General features: G+C 40.4%; 1 protein-coding gene across 1 annotated transcript in view; it reads left to right on the top strand.

Moving 5' to 3' along the window:
- LOC139743112 (semaphorin-5B-like) overlaps positions 1-19,727 on the top strand; it is a 73,688-nt gene that overhangs the window by 12,267 nt on the left and 41,694 nt on the right. The window contains exons 5-7 of the mRNA XM_071653617.1: positions 5,883-5,991; positions 7,154-7,211; positions 7,884-8,013. Of these exons, the coding sequence (XP_071509718.1) occupies positions 5,883-5,991; positions 7,154-7,211; positions 7,884-8,013 (297 nt within the window). The remainder of the gene's footprint in view (positions 1-5,882; positions 5,992-7,153; positions 7,212-7,883; positions 8,014-19,727) is intronic.

Here is a 19,727-nt window from a genome sequence, read left to right as displayed (position 1 = left end):
CTGAGGATTAGTCAATGATTAAAACTGCAACATTTCTCAGGGTTTATGCTCATTCCATTCATAGCTTATCATTGTATGGATGCAATAATCAACAATCGTGAAAGTTAGTGTGACCTCTCCATGAATCCTATTCTCCCTCAGCTTTCGGATCGAAGAGCGTATTGAACACTACCTGTGGCACCATGATCGGGTTTATCGCTAGATATTTTGTGCATGTATTTCCTCTGTTTCTGTAGTAGTTTTATCACCAAGTGGTGGGACTCGCACTTCAAAAGTCCAATCTTGGAAATAGGTGTTGTGCGGACGCGCGTCATAGTTTTGGGGGCGAGACCCTATCATCGACAATTAGCTTCTGCATGAGCGTAGCTACAAAGGGGAAGCTAGGCCCATACTGACGTAGTTTGGAGATGAATGATGCCTGCCACATTCCAGGAGATAACCTTCCTACAATGTATCATTGTCCACTTCATGTCCTGTTGAGAGGTTTCACTGATTGACCGCTTCTCTTTACATTTAATGAAACGAAGAAGAACAACAAAAAAAGAGTATTACAAGAGTTGTAACCATCTCTGTTAATATTTGGCTCCTGTGGGAAAAAAGAAGAATTCAACAAAGTATCAAATTAAAAGCTACTTTGGACTAATTTCCCCCAGTGATTTCCACCAATTCATCCTTGATAACTCAACTCATTATGTTTTTTTAATAGCTCTTTTCACTTACAAGCAGTGAGTCCTTGAGAACGGAAGTGCTGTTCTTTTTCACTCACTCGCACATTTCCATTCTCTGCGAGTTTTGGGCATTGGTGATTGATGGTCTTCCATAACTCATGATGACAATTTGAATACAAAAATACACTACCATTAGCCTCTTCGCATAGGGAAATCCTGTTCACGAGAGAGAACAACAGAAGTCATGAATTAGTAGAAATAGGGGTGTAAAGGCCACAGATTTAGCCCATATATTTTTGGTATTGGAAATGAATATGAGCTCCTGAAGGGGGAGTTAGTAATGGAATAGGAATATAGCCTTTCATCCAGACTTTTTACTTCCCATTTGCTAATGAATAGAGGATGAATGACATAGGCCTATGTATTGGACGCATTTTATTAAACCAATTAGATGACTATTATGATAGGGTGATTGTCCTGAGAAACACTTCTGGGCATGTTAGTAATCTTCTGATAGATGTACATTGTATCGGTGTTTTTGTTGTTGTTTTTTTGTGGGGGGGGGGATGTTGTTCTTCTTCACATTCATTTCTGAATGGGAACATCTCTGAAACAAATGATGCAGTGTGCTGCAGGTCTGTCACACTCCCATACAGTTTTGTGCTGCAATATCTCTGGCTCATGGTGTTGTACAAAGGGACACTCCTGCAACAGATGCTCTGTTGTCACGCTGCGCTTGTCCGACATGTGCAAAGTTTGGAGGTTGAGAGAGAAAATGGACACAAAGTCTGGGATTGAGACTATGCAAATGGCAGGGTGAGCCATTGCAGTGAAAAATATGAATTGTCTCGGTCTGAGAGTCAGCTATTGATCCTTGTGATGTGAACTTGTTAAGCTGTCAATCCATCATCGCCTCCTATTGCCGAGGACCACTTACGGTGACTTTGTGCCATGGAAGTGATGGGAACTGGCAAACTAACAAGACTAGGGACAGTAAGAGGGGGAAACACAGACTGCCAGTAGCAAGGAAAAAAAAAAGTCTCGGTCAAGTTTAGTTTGATTTCTTTTCCAGATGTGATGTGCTGATACGGATAGAAATTGAGCTACTGGCAGGAATTTGCAATACGGTGTAGGAAGTATCTATCTCTCCAGGGTACCCCCACTCCTCTCATCATGTGTACTTCACACTTGATATTAAGCAACCAAAAGCGAACAAAATGAAAATAGAAAAGAAGATATAGACAGGCAAGCTTTGAGAGTCCCGGAATGGTAGTTACTATGTTCTGCCAGAAAGATGGATTAAAATTGGCTAGCTCCTTGCTGGTGTGTGCTCTCCCCCCTCCCCCCCCCCCCCCCATCATAAAGTAATTATTTCATGGGGGAGGGGGATAAGATGTTGAGAGTGTAAAGACATGGGTATATTCTATACATGCTAACCATTCCCTTTAGGATCAATTCAAAATGAGCTTGCATTGATATCTCATCCCTTAGGTTTTCACTAAAATACATGATCACAATTTGCAAATTGCAGTTTTACTTTCCAATGAACAGTTATGCTCTGTGGTAACACCCTACCCCAAAGACCAGCTTCGACGCATGCAAAGGTTTATCGCGGATTTGGTAGCAGTGATTGTTCTTCTTTTATGTCAGTGTTTCCACTGCGAAGGCTTCCATTGTCTGCCCTCGTCTTATGAAGAAAACAGAGAATCCAACATACTTAACTCATCTTCATCTGAGCAGGACACCCAACAGCTGTCAGACACCTTATTTTCAAGTCATCGTCCCTCTGGCTTGTGCATTAAAATCCCAACAAATATCAAGCTACATATCTAGTATGTGATAAGAGACATTGTACTGATATGATTGTATGATGTAAGACGCACAAAGAAGAGTCAGTGAGCGAGAAAGAAAGGAGGAGACCAAAAATTACCTAAATGTGTTCAGTCATCAGCAGATTCCCATAGTATTGATCACCTCACAAGTGCAATTTAAGTCCTTCTTCAATTTCGAAGCTTGAGTTGTTAAATCCCTGTTTAAATCACATTGCATGCAAGAAGGTGTTTCATTGACCTGAAAATCTCGTATATTCCCTGTTATACAATCAATGACATATGAAAAACAGCTCTCCACTCCTGTAAAGCCTGAGATTTTCGCATGCCTGAAACTTTTGCGAACTTTGCAAGAAGCCAAGATTCACTGAAGTAATAAATGCACACAGAAGTCTTTGTCTGTACAATGCATTGAATGCCAGTGGCAATTTTCAAAAGTTTCATGCCATGAATGTTTGAGGTTTTACAGTATTCAATAGACTTTTTTTTTCTCTGAATTTTTGAATTTTTCTCCATCTTGCATGCATGTGCTGTTCTTCTAACTCTATACGATTGTAAAAGAAGTAATGTGTTCTTAATTGTAAAACTGCATGGGGGGGGGGGGTAAATTGCCAATGCTGTATTCAAACATGAGTGAAGACTGATACTGCGCCCATAGCTCAAATAACCTATTCCGTGTTTGTCATCCATCATATTTTCCCGTGTTCTTACTGTCATATTTACAGAGTTGACATGGATTGGTTCAGAGCAAAATGTTCTGTGTGGATTTATCATCACTCATAGAATTTACAAGCACCTAGAAATTATACACCGTTCTGCAAGAACTGCTTTTGCATTACCCTGGTGATCTTTGAAGAAGGAGAGAGAGAAAAAAAAAAACGTCAGGAAGGACCTAATAGTGTAGCCTACTTTTTAATTCATAATGTAGTCTAACATTTCACGAGTATGAGTGATTATTCTGAATTTGAATTCTACAGTTACAAGAATTACGTCTTGCCCTGAAATGTATCCAAGGGAAAAATCCCAATCCACATTCATGTTTCTTCCCTACAGGCGCTCATGCCCGAAATGAAATTTTGTATTGGATTACGAGACGCTAAATCACACTGCAGGGGAATCGAAGAACTTTTGTTCAAACACAAGGTCGTCTTCTGGCGATAACACTGTTGACCGATGAGAAATTTGGGGGGGGGGGTGGAGGAAGAAAGAAAAGGAGAGGGATTTTACAATTTGTATTCTTGATGTATTGCCTCAAGATCAATTTCTTTTATGCGTGGAGATTGGTACCTAATATTGCTCAAAAAGAAGTGCTGCGTTGGGCTTCGATTTGATTTGAGGTTGTTGAACTGACTAGCCTGGAGTCTGGGCAGCACTGGCAGAGTCACAATTCAAGTCTGTGCTACAGTACGGCACGTATACGATGAAATTTCAAATCTTAGTCAACCATCAAATCATGCCAGGTGCAACCAAACGAGAAATTGGTTTCGAGTTTGATTTCTACAAGTCCAGGGAGGTGGTCTTGCACTCTTTGCAATGGCATACATACTAAACACTGTTTGATAATTTTCTCTCTTTTTTTTGGTTTCATCATTTTCATCCTTTCTTCTTTGTTTTTCTGGCTTTGTTTCATTGCCACTGGCAAGGTAAAAGTATGGTTACAGAATCAACAGGACGTGTATTATGAATTGAATCTATATATCTGATAAAACAAAAACAAAACTTATTTAAGAAGTTTAATGTCTCATATTTGACGATTATGTTTAGAGTTTGATTTTGAAAACTGCATTGGTTCTGATATGATGGACTATGTTATTCCATCTAATCAGAGAGAGAGGTCTAGGTAATTTTGTTTGTTTCATTTCATGTGAGTACTTGCATTTAATATGTGTGAGAACCTCACAAATGATAGATCTCAAGCAGTATAAAGGAGTGGAGAGTACCAGGCATGAAAATAGTGGATATGAACCAATATCAAAATCTTTTCATGTAGAAATGTACAGAAAAGCATGACTGAGCATGTATACGAGACTTCATCAGTAATCTGTCATGGTAGAATATGATGGAAAATTAAATTCTTGTGGACTAAACAAAAAAAAAAAGAGAAGGAGAGAAATAGTGTTGATAACGAAAAATTTATGGCAGCTTGAATACATCAACGTGACAATCATTTCACCATTCCCAGCATAGTCCCGTCTCATTCCATCTCTCTCGATGGCGTCTGTTGCTTGTCGGAGCCTCACGTCCATCCATCGTATACACAGATCCGACATGCAGAATGTCGCCCATCATCCTCTGTCTGTAGTAACACAAAACAGACATGGGCCCATTCTCTACAGACAGCAGATAAATCCCTGCACATTAGTCCCGTCTTGCACAACCAGATGCATCCCTTCACATCTGCAATTAATGCCACTATGTGTTTGGCTTGGATCAGCATCGGGTAGAAGGTCAAGAAAATAGCATTAAAATCCCCTGAATGCCTGATCGCACATCTCTCCCACCCCCCCCCCCCCCCCCCCCTTTCTCTCTCTCTTCCCTTTATCGCTTTCTGCACCCATACATTTGTCTGATGGCATGTCAAGCCATGTTTTACCACCAACCTTCATGTGAGTTTTCACCTCACATCGGAGTTTGAGATGATCATCTTGGAGACGCAGATGTGAAAATGAAAGGAATTTAAGAGAAAGACAGACAGAAGAAGAGAAAGAGAGGGGGGAGGAAGAGAGCTGAAGCATGTGAGCTGTACTATAGGCAAAAACAAAAAGTTTACTCTTTTTATGAAGCAAAATGTTATAGGGGAGTGTGAAACAGGTGAATGGGAAGTACCGCCTTTCACATGACATGACACCCATGATGCATTGAGTGATGTATGTGCATCACTTCAAAGGAAATTGGGGAGGGGCAGGGGGGATGGGGGAGGGGGTTGCACATACAAGTAAAATACAGTTCAGGTATCATTCAGCTGAAAATCGGAAAAGAATATTCAGTTTGTATTTTCATTTACTTTTGATAATATTCCTCTCCAGTGTTAGTCAGTTGTGATCTTCTTTATCCTCTCTCTAACTTAGAATTAATAGTGATTATGATGCGCAGTCTTATTATTTACACAGGGTAGCTTCTCCACACTTCGTACTGCTCTTTTGGAGGGCACTGCGCCATTACCATTTCCCCCAGCAGCATTGCCAGGTATCCATTGGTACACCCTGGCAAAGATTCATTGTGCGTAAAACATCTTTTTTTTGAGGACTTACATTGTAAGCTCTGGGCAGGATTTAAATGTCAGCAGAGGGCTTAATCCTGAAAGAGAGATGGTAATGACATCCCTTATGTTTTCCTGTTCCTTCTCTTCTCCTTCCTCCTGCCCCCCCCCCCTTTTCCACTGCAGAGTGACACCGGAGGACACTTCTTGCTAGAGGAGAACTGGACCACCTTCCGCAAGGCCCGCCTCAACTGCTCCATCCCAGGGCAGATACCGTTCTCCTTCAATGAAATTGGTAAAGTCAACTCTCTTACAGCAAGCGTGTCAGTAGTAGTAGCAGAAGTAGTTAAATCGCTAGAATAGGGAGTCAATAAATGAGTACTTGCATAGATATACTAAGTATTGATGAAAATGAAAATACATCATGATAACATGCTTAAAATGCAAGAGATCATTTGGTTTATAGCAATGTGCAGATATTTAGAGGGGGTACATGCAGGGGAGGGTGGATTATATTTGATTTATTTGGAGCTTTGAAGGATTTATTGCAACATCGTGGATGCAAGAAGTGTTAAGGTGCAGCAATATAAGCACTGGTACTTTTGAAGGTCATCAAGATGTCTCGTGTATTCATAGCACCGCCATCCCTAATCATGCACCCTTTTCTACGATGCGACATCATCAATTTCCAAGAGATTTCATGTACCGTGGCGGCGTTACTGCCGCAGCCACACTGCTGGCTCCCGCCTGTACGTTGTGGCAAAAGAGCGTAGGATGTAAGCCTTGTTTACGCTGATCCAAAATCTGTCTGACCATCTTGTCGGTGCATCCTCTTTTCGACGTCTTTTTTTTTCTCTCCCCACTTTGTCGCGTACTCCAACCTCAACTCTCGAGACGACATGACATGAACAATGCAGGCAGTTGATAAAAAAGGAAGATTGAATGTTGCTAGAGAGACTTGGAGAGAAAGTGAATTACATGAGGCAATCATATTGACGTCAGATTAACAGAGTTGCAATCATATTGACATCAGATGAAGAGAATTGCAATCATATTGATGTCAGATTAACAGAGTTGCAATCATATTGACGTCAGCTTAACAGAGTTGCAATCATATTGACGTCAGATTAACAGAGTTGCAATCATATTGACATCAGATAAAAGAGTTGCAATCATGTTGATGTCAGATTAACAGAGTTGCAATCATATTGACATCGGATTAACAGAGTTGCAATCATATTGACATCAATTACTATCTTTGCATTTACATAGTTTATGATGTTGTAATACAACAATAGGTCTATTGGCAAGCAGTGCTTGCCCGTTGCCAGGGTAGAAAAAAAAAAGAAATGTTTGTGCCCTACAGTGTCAAATCATATGTTTCAGTGGGAAGACTTCACGTAACGTTTGTTCCGTGACGTCAACTTCTTGCATTTCTCAAATTTCTTCTCTTCCAGAGAGCACGTACTACGACAATGAGACAGGGATCATCTTCACCGTCTTCTCAACACCAAGGTACGATTACTTGCTGCTGAAAGGTAGAAGGAAGTCTCTAATGCCGAATGATGCGATGATGCTGGTGACATTCATGGCTTTTTTGATGTGATCCCTCTTAAAAAGTTCAAACCCCAAAGTCCTTATAACCAAGGATAGGAGAAAAAGGATAGGATTTCATCATCACTAAGCAGGCATCAATCATTTTATTAAGCTTCCAAACTACGCTTTGATCATGTTTCAAGGTTGTACAGTTGTCTTCTTTTTTTTTATTTGCAAGGATTGGAAAAGTTGTTTTGTTTTTCAATCTGTCATATGAAAGCTCATGTTGCAAAATGGTAGATAGATGCAGAATTTGTTAACTGTTGTTGATGCTTATCATCAGATTAGGTGGAAATTCTCTTGAAGGATGCAACCTTGCTGTTGTCATTCATAGATTCTCGGCATTTATCGTGTATTTCTTTCTGTCATTTTGTTGTTTTGTTTTCAGTATTTTCTTTTTGTAATGCACAAATTGGGAGTGAACGTACGTGTACGCACTGCACCGTGAAGTTATCAGAAGTGATCAAGCAGTGCAGACTCTCATGATTTTGTTGTTTTTGTTAGTGTTAATAGAAGTTTTAGAAAATGGCTTTTTGAACAAACAGGAAGTGTTGACCCTTTTCATCCTCCCCGCCTCTTGCATCCCCATAGCAACAGCATCCATGGTTCCGCCATCTGCGCCTACACCTTGGAGGCGATAGACGAGGCATTCAACGGCCCCTTCAAGTTCCAGCCCAATGCAGCTTCTGCCTGGGTCAGCAGACCGAATGCAAGTCCAAGGGTATGTAGTCTGGACTCAAACCTCAATTCCAACCCTCCACCTCCCCCCCCCCCCCCGAAACTCCCTCACCTCCCATTAATCAATAAAACAATCAATTACAGTAGATCATTTTGAAAGGCATCTCATGTTCTCTTCTTGGAGTGAGGTATAAGAAAGAAGGAAATGTTGGCGTGTGTTCTTTCCTCTCTCCTGTCTACAACATCTGAAATACTAGCTTAAGTTGCTGTTGGATTTGCCTGTATGTCTTGATTATGTGCATATGTCCATAATCTATATTTTTGTGTTTGTGTGTGTGTGTGTGTGTGTGTGTGTGTGTGTGTGTGTGTGTATGTGTGTATATATATATATATATATATATATATATATATATATATATATATATATATACATTAGTGAGTATATTTGGCAGAAAAATGTAGAGTACATAAGAAAATCCAAGTTTGCAGATGGTAAATATCAAGAAAAGCCAAGATGCCTATCCAGGACCAGACGACTCCTCGGTACCTGAGTAAATACGTACAAGTTACATTCTCTTCTCCATTTCATAAACAAGGTGCCTATAGGTGAGGCTCATTGAGTTGTTTTCTTGACACATATTCAAAGCTGCTATACAATGTTTATGCTGTTGGGTGCTGTAGATATTTTTTCTGTCTTACTGTATGTCTGCTTATGTGTGTGATTTGCAAGGGCAGATCCAGGAATTCTGTAAAGGGGTGGGGGGCCTTTACAAAATCAAAGGGGAGTGCATGCCCCCACCCCACTTTTTCTTTTTATTTCTCTTGTTCTAACAAAATAAAAGGGGGGCGCACTGGCGCCTGGATCTGCCACTGTCTTTGTGTTTCTGGTTCATAGATAAATTGTTTGTCATAGTCAGTATATTCTCTGCTAAACAGAGAACATCAAGAAATGTGTGCTCCTTTCATCAATCGCAATGACTCCTGAAGACAGCTGCTACAATGTTTCTCGCATGAATCCGCACCTGCATTTCTGCAGAACATGACGAATCGTACTTCAGAATAATGAGCATAAAAGCCTCTTGTGTTTGGTTTGGTTTGTCTCCATTTGTTTCGCCATCGACTCCAGACAAGGCAGATGAAGATGACGATGTTGTCAGACCAGATGTCGTCGATTATTTATGTGGGGGTGATCGACTCATCTTTCTGTGGGGTAAAGTCTGTGACAAGGGAAGCTGTAACCTCGTAAAAAAGGAAAGGTTCCTCCTGGAGGTTGAGGCCAAATTTCTCCCCTTGGAATAATCAGTCTAAGGTTTCATAAAGTTCATCTTCTTTTTTTTAACCTATGATTGCTGTCCTGGATTAAATGGGTCAATTTGGTCAATCAAGATGATGATCATCAATTTGTCATTGATATATATATTTTTTTTGGGGGGGTGGTTATTGGCTTATGATGACTTTATTTCCAAAGTTATTATTCTTTTCTTTAAAGCATACAGTGAAAGTTAATTCACTTGCGCTTGGAACAAACACATCTGACATGTTCAGAGCTGTAGTTTCCGTAATGGTTCCGACTGTACTTGGACAGATGGTGGGGATGAGAATGGTCATAAGTCATATCAAGTGGTGATTTCCTCTGAAAAGATACTTACATGTATGATAATTGCCACATGATTGATATCCAAGCCCTGGCTTTTCTCTTTAGTCTCTACTGTGATAAACTGATTTTGATGGGAAAATTTATAGCCTATTTCATAAAGTGACAGGACTTTTGGTGCCTCACTGAAACTTAATAATTCATCGCAGGTTAGTATTGCATACGATACAGTATGTAGGCATGCATTTTATAAGTGTATTTATTATAGCTCCCATTCCACATACTATAATAAAACACACACTTATTAAAGAATGACAGTACTGCAATATGGAGGGGAAACATATACCCCTCCCCCATCAAAAAATAAAAAAATAAAAATGTATCGATTATGTAGATCATGTCAATGTGAGCTCCACAAATTTTATCTACATACTCTCAGTATTATAAGGTAGTCAACCAAACTATCTTGAAGTAACTGTGGACCCTTCATTCATAGTTGATTATGATCTAAATGAATGAAATGAAGTAAAATTAAATTAAATATTGCATAAAATGAGAAGGTGTCCCTTTGTTGTATACTTCCTGAACAGGAAATGGAAAGTAGATCTATCAGGGGTATACAATAATTGGGAGTGGGTAAATAAAAATATGATTTCAGTCAGTACCAACACATCAGAGACTGTCATCTGAAGAAGACAAAGAAGGGGAGGGAGGGAAAGAAAATGTCAAAATAATGGGAAATTATGTAAGAATGTATCAACATTCCTAAATTTACATAGAATTTCCTCATTCATACAATTGGAGGGAAAACAATAAGTGACAAATTGCAATATTCAATGAATTATATATTCATTAGACCTGAGATAGAACTTGAAAGTGGAAATACATGTAGTATAGATCAGTTTTCCAAAATACCTTAAACTGTATTACCAGAGATAAAATATTGTATTGCTGGCGCGGTGCGGTTATTCAACTTTACATCATTGTAGGTCATCAGTGAGAAATGATACCAAAGAACTACAAACTTTTATTTTGTCTAGGAAAATTTCAGTTGTGTGTCGGTTCTAGACTTATCTTCTGGTAAAGAAAAGGACTTACCAATTTAGAAGGGGGGAGGGAAAAACAGGCAGTAGGCACTACAACTCATTTATTCCATAATACACCAAGGCATTGAGCTCTTTTCATTTAAGGCTTCAAGCAAACTCTGGGGGCAGTAGTCAAATCAAAAAGTTTGGGCGCTCCAAACTAAAAACTTCTAATGCAGACCTGTAGCAGTGGCCGTTCGGTCATCAACCTTAGTCTTGTTGTTTGTACACCAGCTATGTTGTTGTTGTTTGGGGTTTTTTTTCTTTTTTTTCTCACTGCTTTCTCTTTCTGAGAGTTGTAGGGAGTTGAAATTAAGGGAGATGAGGGTGGGGTGGAGAGGGAGGGTATTTCATAAGTTTTTATCGATATTCACTGTGTCCTACTTTGCTTTTTGACTTTGACAAAGTTTCTTTTATTTTTTGCCTCATTTCTTCAGAAGTAGTCATTTTTTAGCCACGAATAGCATGCTATCTCCAGAGACTTGTTATTCTGCTAAACATGTCAGTCTATGATGGATTTCAGTATATTTTAATTGAGGAGCGCTACTTCCCATTATTCGATTATGATAGCCATGATGATTGAAATTTTTTGCCTGTGGGGTATGTAGGGGGGAGGTAGAACACTGTTTTATGACAATGCTTAAAATCCATTTCTTTTAAATTAAGTTTGCAGAAAGACACAGTGCTCATATTACATGTTTTTTGGCCGTCAAATATTGATAGTGATGCTGATATTCGGCGCTTTCCATAATCAATTTGTTTCTCTTCCACCGCTATTTCATTACATCCTGTGTAATTGCTGTATCCTTCTCCATTTGTTAGTGCCTTCAGCCATGTAACTTTACAATAAGATCCCATCTTTTTTTTCTGTGTTTTTCCCCTTTTTTGAGGAACAATACCTTGTGGTTTTCTGAAGTCCTATGTAAACTTAAATAACTTACTTAAAGCTTCATGACATGCCCTTATTTTCATTGACTTTATCAAAAGAGCTACGTTGAGCTCCCCTGTTTCTTAATGTTTTAATTCCTACTTCTTTTCTGCATCTGAGGCTTACATTGATTTTTCTTAAAAGCACATTATTCCCCTTCGGTAAGGAGTTTAAACGACCGCATGACAGATCTCTGTAATCTCAAGAATTTTCTGGCAGATTATGTCGTCGGTAAGTGCCATTTAAAAAGAAAAAGAAAGGGGGAAAAAAGAAGAGGATTTATTCATTTGCACTTTTCCTATAAATCCAGCTCATTGATCTGGGGATTGCAACATTCAAGAACCTCAGTAGCATTTTGTTCCTGTTGACAGCGAAACGTTTATCCTCTTTAAAAAAGTGGATTGCCACATCCTTCCAAAGGTCTCCGGTTCCCACCACCCAAAGGCCAACCGAGAATGAATGATGTGTAGTGAATAAGATCTGCTATTGTTGTTGTTGTTGTTGATGGTGACAAGAAAAGATGCCAAAATGACAGTGCCCACAAATAGTGAGTAGTTTGTGTACTTATCACAATCTTTTCACTTCCCTTTTTTGTTAGACATTCCTGTCTAACCCATGGCTTCTGTGGTTCCATTTGTTTTTCCATATGTGTTCCCACTTTTTCTTTAATTTCCACTTCTTTCCTTCACTTATATCTTTTGATAAACACCAATATTTTTGTGAGAGTGAATGGATTAAGAGAAAGGGGCAGGGCTTTGAAGAAAAAAAAAAGACTTAATACTTAGTTGATCCAGGTTCATAAAAATCATTTAGTAAAATTATGATGGATGGAAACTGGAAGATTTAAACTTTAAAAATGCAAGTAAACAGGAAAGTCAATCACTCTTAACTTCATTATTCTTTGCTGGGAGTGGGAATGGAGGGTTTGAGTAGATAATTGTGCAGACATTCTGCCATTAATTGAAAGGTATTACACCTTTTGAATAGGCTGGGGTTTCTATGAGTCTCTTTTTTATGGGGGAGGGGGGGGGGGAGGAAGTCATCTAATGTAGAGTAGGAGAAACATTTTGTGAGTGAATCTAGATGAATACGAAAATCTAATGGCAGCTTACCTTGAAAACATTTTAGGAGCATTTGGCTATCCCTTTCATAGGCCACTCTAGCTTGAATTACTGAAGACTTCATCAAAGGACATTAAAAGTGAGGAAGAAAATCCCAGAATGTGCATTGAATGCTGATGAAAAATAAGGCCTCATCACAGATCTGTTGTCAGTGGTTTCCAAGAAAAATATCAAACAGGCAGATGATTTCAGCAGATGTGAAATGCAGAATGTGTCATAGTCTAAATGAAGTACTTTGTGATTTTTAGTCTAAATGAAGTACTTTGTAATCTTAAGTCAAAGACCCAAAGCTGTGAGATATAGCAATCCCCCTATATATTTGTCTTCTTTTTTATATATTTCTTGCCATATAACCATCCCCATTTTATTTCTCGGTGAGCAACCACACTCTTCCTATACTACGACATTCTGATATGTCAATTGGGTCTGAAACGTAGGCACAACTCTTATTGCTCATCCAAGTACATAGCAACCTGCTCTATTTCCTAGACGTTTCAGAGAGGTTTCACATTTGCAAGGGAACTTTTAATCACTTTTCTAAAATGCATTTCTGAAAGTGTTTAGAGTGACAGTATCCAGGCATTGAAACAAGCCTTCTCATAGACTGCCAACTGACAAAAGACATCCCATGCAATAGTTTTGTCACAAACTCTGCTAACCCGTTGAAGATGAGTTGAAGAATTACAAGACGGCAAAATATGCTCAAATTCGCCAAATTCGGACTGTTCGCCATAGACAAATCTACTCAAAAAGGTGCTTTTCTGATCAAAAGAGTGTCACTGCTACAAATGTTACAATAATGATATATACACATAAATAATCATTGAAGTGTTCACTTTCAGAATTGGGGCACCCCAAGTTTGCCACTTTAATAGTTTAAATGTTATGGCAGATTTTTTGGAAAGGTGCATCAATTTTGGACCCGTTTTACATGTTGTAGCGTTCGCGTGGAAGCACGGTTTCGCAAATGACCGAAAGTTTTCAATATGAGTCCACCCTTTTGATCATGTAGTGAGAAATCAAACCAAGCAGATTACACTCGAGCACCTGCAATCAAGCAAAATTTGATTTGAAAACAACTCCAGACCGTGACTTGAAAAATGTGATTTTAGTATTAACATGCTCTGGTCAAATGAGTCCTTTGCCAGTGCGCAAAAGACTGTAAGTCACAAAGGTGAATATTGCACCATACTCGTCTCATCCATGGATGACACCACACAGCACGCCATGATGATGTCATGACAACAAAACAATTCCAATGGAAGATTGTAGACATCAACTTTCTCCCCTAACTTCCCTTCCCCCCAAACCAACATTGTTGCGCATCTCCCAAAGTCCCAAGCAGCGAACAAGGGTCTAATAGCAGGTTAGAAGAGGATGGTTGCCCGAGCGACCCTTGTGGAATGCCATTATCTCATGTCACATGTCATGGGCATCTGTTTCAAGATAAATCCTCCCGCCCCTTCATATTTATTGTCAGAACCTGTTGCTCAGGAGCATGAAGAAAGTGGTCTTAGATGTCTCGCGGTTGTGACATGGAGGATTAAGGATGCTGAAGATGAAGATGGTGCCCCAGACTGGGTCAGTGAACTGCTGTCTGGCCATCAGCGGAGGCCGAGAGAGGATTGATTGGAGCGGGTTGAGGCATGATTGAGAAGGGCGGGCAATAGGAGGCGACAGTTTCCAAGAGTAGAACCCAGGCAATTTTCATGGAGTTCACAGGAGGTGAACACTGCTAAACGTAATGATGATATTATCTTTTTACGTACAAAACAATTTCAGGTGAATATCTGATAAACAAGCCTCTTTCGGCTAAGTCAAATCAGAAGCTTGGTGCTTCCGTGGATGCCCATCGTAACCTGGTATAGAGGGGAATCAAAAGTTGGGGGTCAAAGTTCATCCATGTCTTCAGTGATATGCATTGGTAGCTGGCTATGATCCATTATGACCTTACCTAAGCCAGGCTACATACATTTTGTCTTGCATACAAATATTATTTCCCCCTCTCATAGCCATAGAACTTTTTGGCAGCAATAGCAGCTTTGTTAGTGGACTGTTGTGATATTTACAATATAACACATCCACAACCCTCCCTCCCCCCCCCCCCAAAAAAAAAAAAAATGGGTGGAACTGTGGAGAACATTCTGGAACAGAGCCACATGATTCCGTGTTTTCATCCGCTTTTGTTTACATCATGTTCTAGTTTTGCTTTTGTTTTTATCTCGTTATAGTGGCGCACTTCATACCATTGTGCTTTAGTCAGCCCAGGCATTATCAGATTTTAACGTCTGCCAAACTTTCATGTGAGAAGATGCAGAAAAACCGGGCACCATGGGACCAGAGACTATGGCAGCTGAGAATGTGATTTCTGTGTCATATTTTGGATGTCGTTCGTGACCCCTGAAATTTCGGACTCTTGGAAACAGAGCAGGATGTTTTTTTTATTTTTTTTTTTATTTTAGTGTCTTCCCAAAGTTGTTTTCTGTTAGCTGGCCTAGATAATCTCTCTGTTTCATATTTTTTGGGATGAGTGACGCCCCAAAATGACGCATTTCTTGCGTCCTATATCATGGAAATCGGAATGTAAGCTTCTTAGTCATGCTCTATCCCTTTGAACCACTTCCAAGCAAAATGTCATTGCACAATTTGCATGATTTTGTTGTGTAACTAATATAGCTTTTGTTGACTATAGTTTGTTTGTTTTGTTTTGTTTTTATTTCCTACTCAGATAATGTTTCATATCTAGGTACAGTAATATGAGTTGAATATTCCAATAAGTTCAGGGTCAGATACAAGTTGTCTTGTATTGTAAATTGTCTTGTATTCCAAATTTTAGTCAGAGCTTTGGATTCTGGCCCAGGTGAAATGACAGTTACCCTTCTTCATTGAGAGTGCGATCTCGGCACTGATCCTTACAAACCTGTTTTTCTTAATGTTAGACTTTCATACTTGTAAGGGTTTTTACCCAAACAGGCAGAGACATACCCACAAATGTAACTGCTGTTGTTCCCTGGAACACCCTCCTAAAAGGGGGAAAAAATGGAGCTATCTATCAATCATCCCTACTTTAGATAAAAAAGTTTCTTTTTTTAGTAATATAGTGATGTGTTAGGCTCAGCTATTCAGGAAGGCATGTCTTTAGTTTCCTGATAAAAGAATCAAGTGGCTGCAGAATGCCAATTACTGCCGGATTATGCCAAACACGTGGAATAATCTTTTGCCATCAAACGCAGTATTTGGGCCTGCTTTCACATTAAAGTCGGATCTTGGTCTTGAGGGAGTACTCCCTACATTTCATGGAGAGCGAGTGACCCCCTGCTACCTCTGCGGATGCCCCCCACACTGCCAGGGCTCTGGGTTTATCAAATATTGTGGGACTTGAGGTTGGGCTACCTGTCAGTGTCGTGCTCTACTTCTTCTTTGTTTGTGGTGGATTGATGACAGCTATATCTGCCGCATCGATGATAGTCCTTATACCTGGTCCCTGCTCTCTCTAGTCCGCATGCCGTGTGATATGTGCTTCCCCTCTTTTTTTTTATGCTTATGATTGCCTTCTTTATTTCCTCCGGCTTTTCGTTTATGTCTGTGCTGCACCGTCACGCCGCCGAGCGAAGACTCATGTCGGGTAGCGCTTGGATTTCATATCGTCAGATTCTGTTGCATTTTTGTCAGTGGCTTGTTCCAGTTGTATCGGTTACACGTTTCCCTGAACAAATATACTTCTTGCTGGTAAGGAGGATGGGCTGTATGTCTTTTTGCGATACATGCTCTCTCACTCATTTCCTCTTTGTTTTTTGATAAAACTTCCAGTCACTAAAAGAAATGGGCCAGACTTTTCATAGTGCCGTACTAGTTGTTGAAGTATCAAGTAGAAGTTTTGTACTCACAAGTATTAATCTGTATATGTCTGTCTTTCCATTTATCTATCTATGTATCAATCGTATCTTTCTACCTATTTAGTCATCTGTCTGTCTCTGTCTGTCTGTATAATTCTGTTTTAAGTATGGAAGCTGAGGAGATGCATCAGTCAAGTAGAAATCCCTCGGACTATTTCAAGTGTCTCCTCGTGATATGTGACTGGAATTATAGTCATGGGGTGATATTAAAGTGAACGTTGGCACGTCATATGTTCTCTCAGAGTCCCCCCACCACCACCACCATCATGCCCCCTCCCTAAGAATCCCTCACACCAAAGACAACCCCAATTTGATGTCAAGTGATCAGCTGTGCCCACTTGTGTTGTGCCAGTGTTATCCTGGAATACCTGGCTCTCAGCAAGACCCAGTTTGGGGACATCGTCTGCCGCGTGAAAAGAAGGAATTAAAGTGTGCAAGAGGGGGGAGAGGGAAAAGATTGACCCCTTTCTCTCTCCTATGTTGTAAGGCACTACAAGAAATAACCCCCACCCCACCCTGCACAAGAAAAAGGAGTTCAAACCGCTGACAAATAGCCAACGAAGAGCTATGCCATAGCTGGGAACATTAACCCTCGACCCAGTCCCTAGCGACAGGTACGAAACCGACTTATGGCAACAAGAATTGTTACCGCAGACTAGCTAAAGGAGGAGATGAGTCAAGGAACCTGGGAAAGGGGGATGGGAAGAAAGATGAGATAATATGAGGGAAAAGAAAGTGGTGTCTTTGGAGAAACCGGAGTTTACTAAATGGATTTTGTCACGTTTGCTCAGAGAAATTCCCCTGCACACAAACATGGGCTTAATGCACAGCGCACATGTCACAGTGTTTCTGTCGCCCCACGAGTTGATGAGGGGTTTGTCTGCAATGCATGCGTCCAGATTCCCCGTCCGAGCACTGGCGGGGCTCCCCGCATCACTCAACCGTCCAATTAGGGTGCAAATTTGGCTCTAAGGCTGATGTGATTTGGGGTTTAGAGCAATTTTGCCCAGCGTTAGCAGGGGATGAAGACCCGTGTGCCCTGGAGAACATTGATTTGACATGGCCGCATAATCTGTGAGATTTAGCCGGGGGTGTTACGTGCGAACGGCTCTCTCCAAGTCACATGCCATTGTATTGATACAAATTCTTCTCCGATCATAACCCTTCATTGAAGGTTTTAGAGTATTATGGAATAAGTGGAGTAATTGCTCTGTGACAGATGAGCCAACAAATAACTGTAAGCCTCTACTTTTCTTTCCTCTTTAGAAAAGGCTAAACACCTTCTCAAGAAGGGGTTCATTCTTAAAAAAACGAGTAGCTGTCATTGGCCCTTCTAAGGTGGCACAGTAAGCTTGTCGTTCCTACCAAAGATATTCGTCTGTGATTCCTGACAATTAAATCATAATCAGGGTCGTGTGAAGCGTGCAAATGAGATCAAGTAATCCTGGGATTTGGGCAGGGTTCAGCTGAAAACCTTCACTCTCTGTTCACATCAGATTTCTGAAGAAAGGTCTGCTTTGGTGATTTAAAATCCCTGTTTACCCTGTTTCTCAAGAAGATTGGGAAGAATACACCTGGCTTCTTCTTTTTTTTTTCTTTTTTTTTTCTTTTTTGCTTTGTCTGCCTATGTGTTTTTTATTTTTCGTACTCATTTTTTTACACATGTATTTCTGTGCATTCATGTTTTGAGATTTTTCAGTGGTTGTGAGAGTGGATATGGACTCTGGTGTTGCCATGTTTTTGACTCTGTGGCTATCAAGGTCTACCTATCAAAAAAATTATGGTCCAAATTCTCCCCTCTTAAGAAGCAAAGTTTTCGGACAAATATGTGATAAAAACAGTTTAATAAGAAATCTAATTTATGACCCCATATCATGAGGCCAGAAGGGCCAATAAAATACTTGAGGATATACATGAATGCTAGGATAAAGAGGCCACCAGCATGGGTACCCTTCTCAGTGACATACTGGTTCATCCATTATGGCGCATCTGTCATGGTATTACCCCCATCCATGTGGTCCACTGCTTGTCTTCCTTTGAGAATAAAGAGCAAAAGAAATAAAGAGTCCACAAATTAACCTTGCTCTCCCACTGCCCAAACCAATGTTTTGCAAGAATTTCAGCCCAAAATGAATGTGGCACCCCTACCATATACCCACGCCCTCTCCTGCGACTGTCCCCATAATGTACCGACACAGCCCGTCATGATCCCCATCTGGCATCCAAATGCGCCCACTGAAATCCCTTCATCTCACAGCATTTAATTCACCCGTGAATTTCTCCTAGAAAGATCACAAATACTAGACCAGACACAGATTTCAGACAAAAATCTGCATATTCACATCCTAAAGTGTGACTTTATTAAGTCTGCATGGTTGATATTCCAGTGAAAAAGTAAAAGTTGATTGTGTTAGAAATTTGCTGTTATTGGTAGTGTCCGTGAAAGGTTGATGTTTTAAACGATAGCAGTTTTACTTCATACACACCATATCTTAATTGGAAAAGTGGTATTATTTGTACAGTGCTTTACCAATGAATTTGTAATAGACACAGACACAGATTGCAGATAAAATTCTGTGTATTGGAGAATCTTGCAACTTTCATGTTAAAGAGTTTGTTTTGTGAATGTGGTCGGCAGAGGTATGGAACTTGGAAGGAATGGCGTGCACTCTGCATGGTTGCCTGCCTGCCTGCCTGCCTGCCTGGACTTAACTCTTTGGTGAACTCTCGGCCTGCCCTCGATGATGGAGACCCGATCGATATGTCGTGGCGTCTCGTTAGCGACATTAATAGGGGCGGGCAGGGATTGGTGACCCCCTTGTCTTCTTTCTCCTCTGGTGTGTTTACATGAAGGTTATATTGTCCTTTCTCCATGGTGATGGATGATGGTGATGCATTCCTTCTTTTTTTTCTCCTCCTTCTTCTTCATCCTCCTTCTTCTTCTTCATCTTCTACTTTTTCTTCCAGAGAACCGTGGGATCATGATCCATGGAGCATTGGCACGATCATGTCAGAATGTTGTTTGGGGCTGGGGGATGAGCTGATGGTAGAGTGCGCAGAGGACAGCCAGGGCACGAGTGTCATGGGGTCAGGGAAGGGGCAAGAGAGCAGGAGGGGTATAGTGATGTTGAGG

The sequence above is a fragment of the Diadema antillarum genome, unplaced genomic scaffold (assembly GCF_040938485.1).
Source record: "Diadema antillarum isolate AM-2024a unplaced genomic scaffold, OU_Dant_1.0 seq00001050_RagTag, whole genome shotgun sequence".
In the NCBI taxonomy this organism is placed as follows: domain Eukaryota; kingdom Metazoa; phylum Echinodermata; class Echinoidea; order Diadematoida; family Diadematidae; genus Diadema; species Diadema antillarum.
The sequence above is the reverse complement of the archived record's forward strand: the minus strand, read 5'-3'. Positions and strand labels throughout refer to the sequence as shown.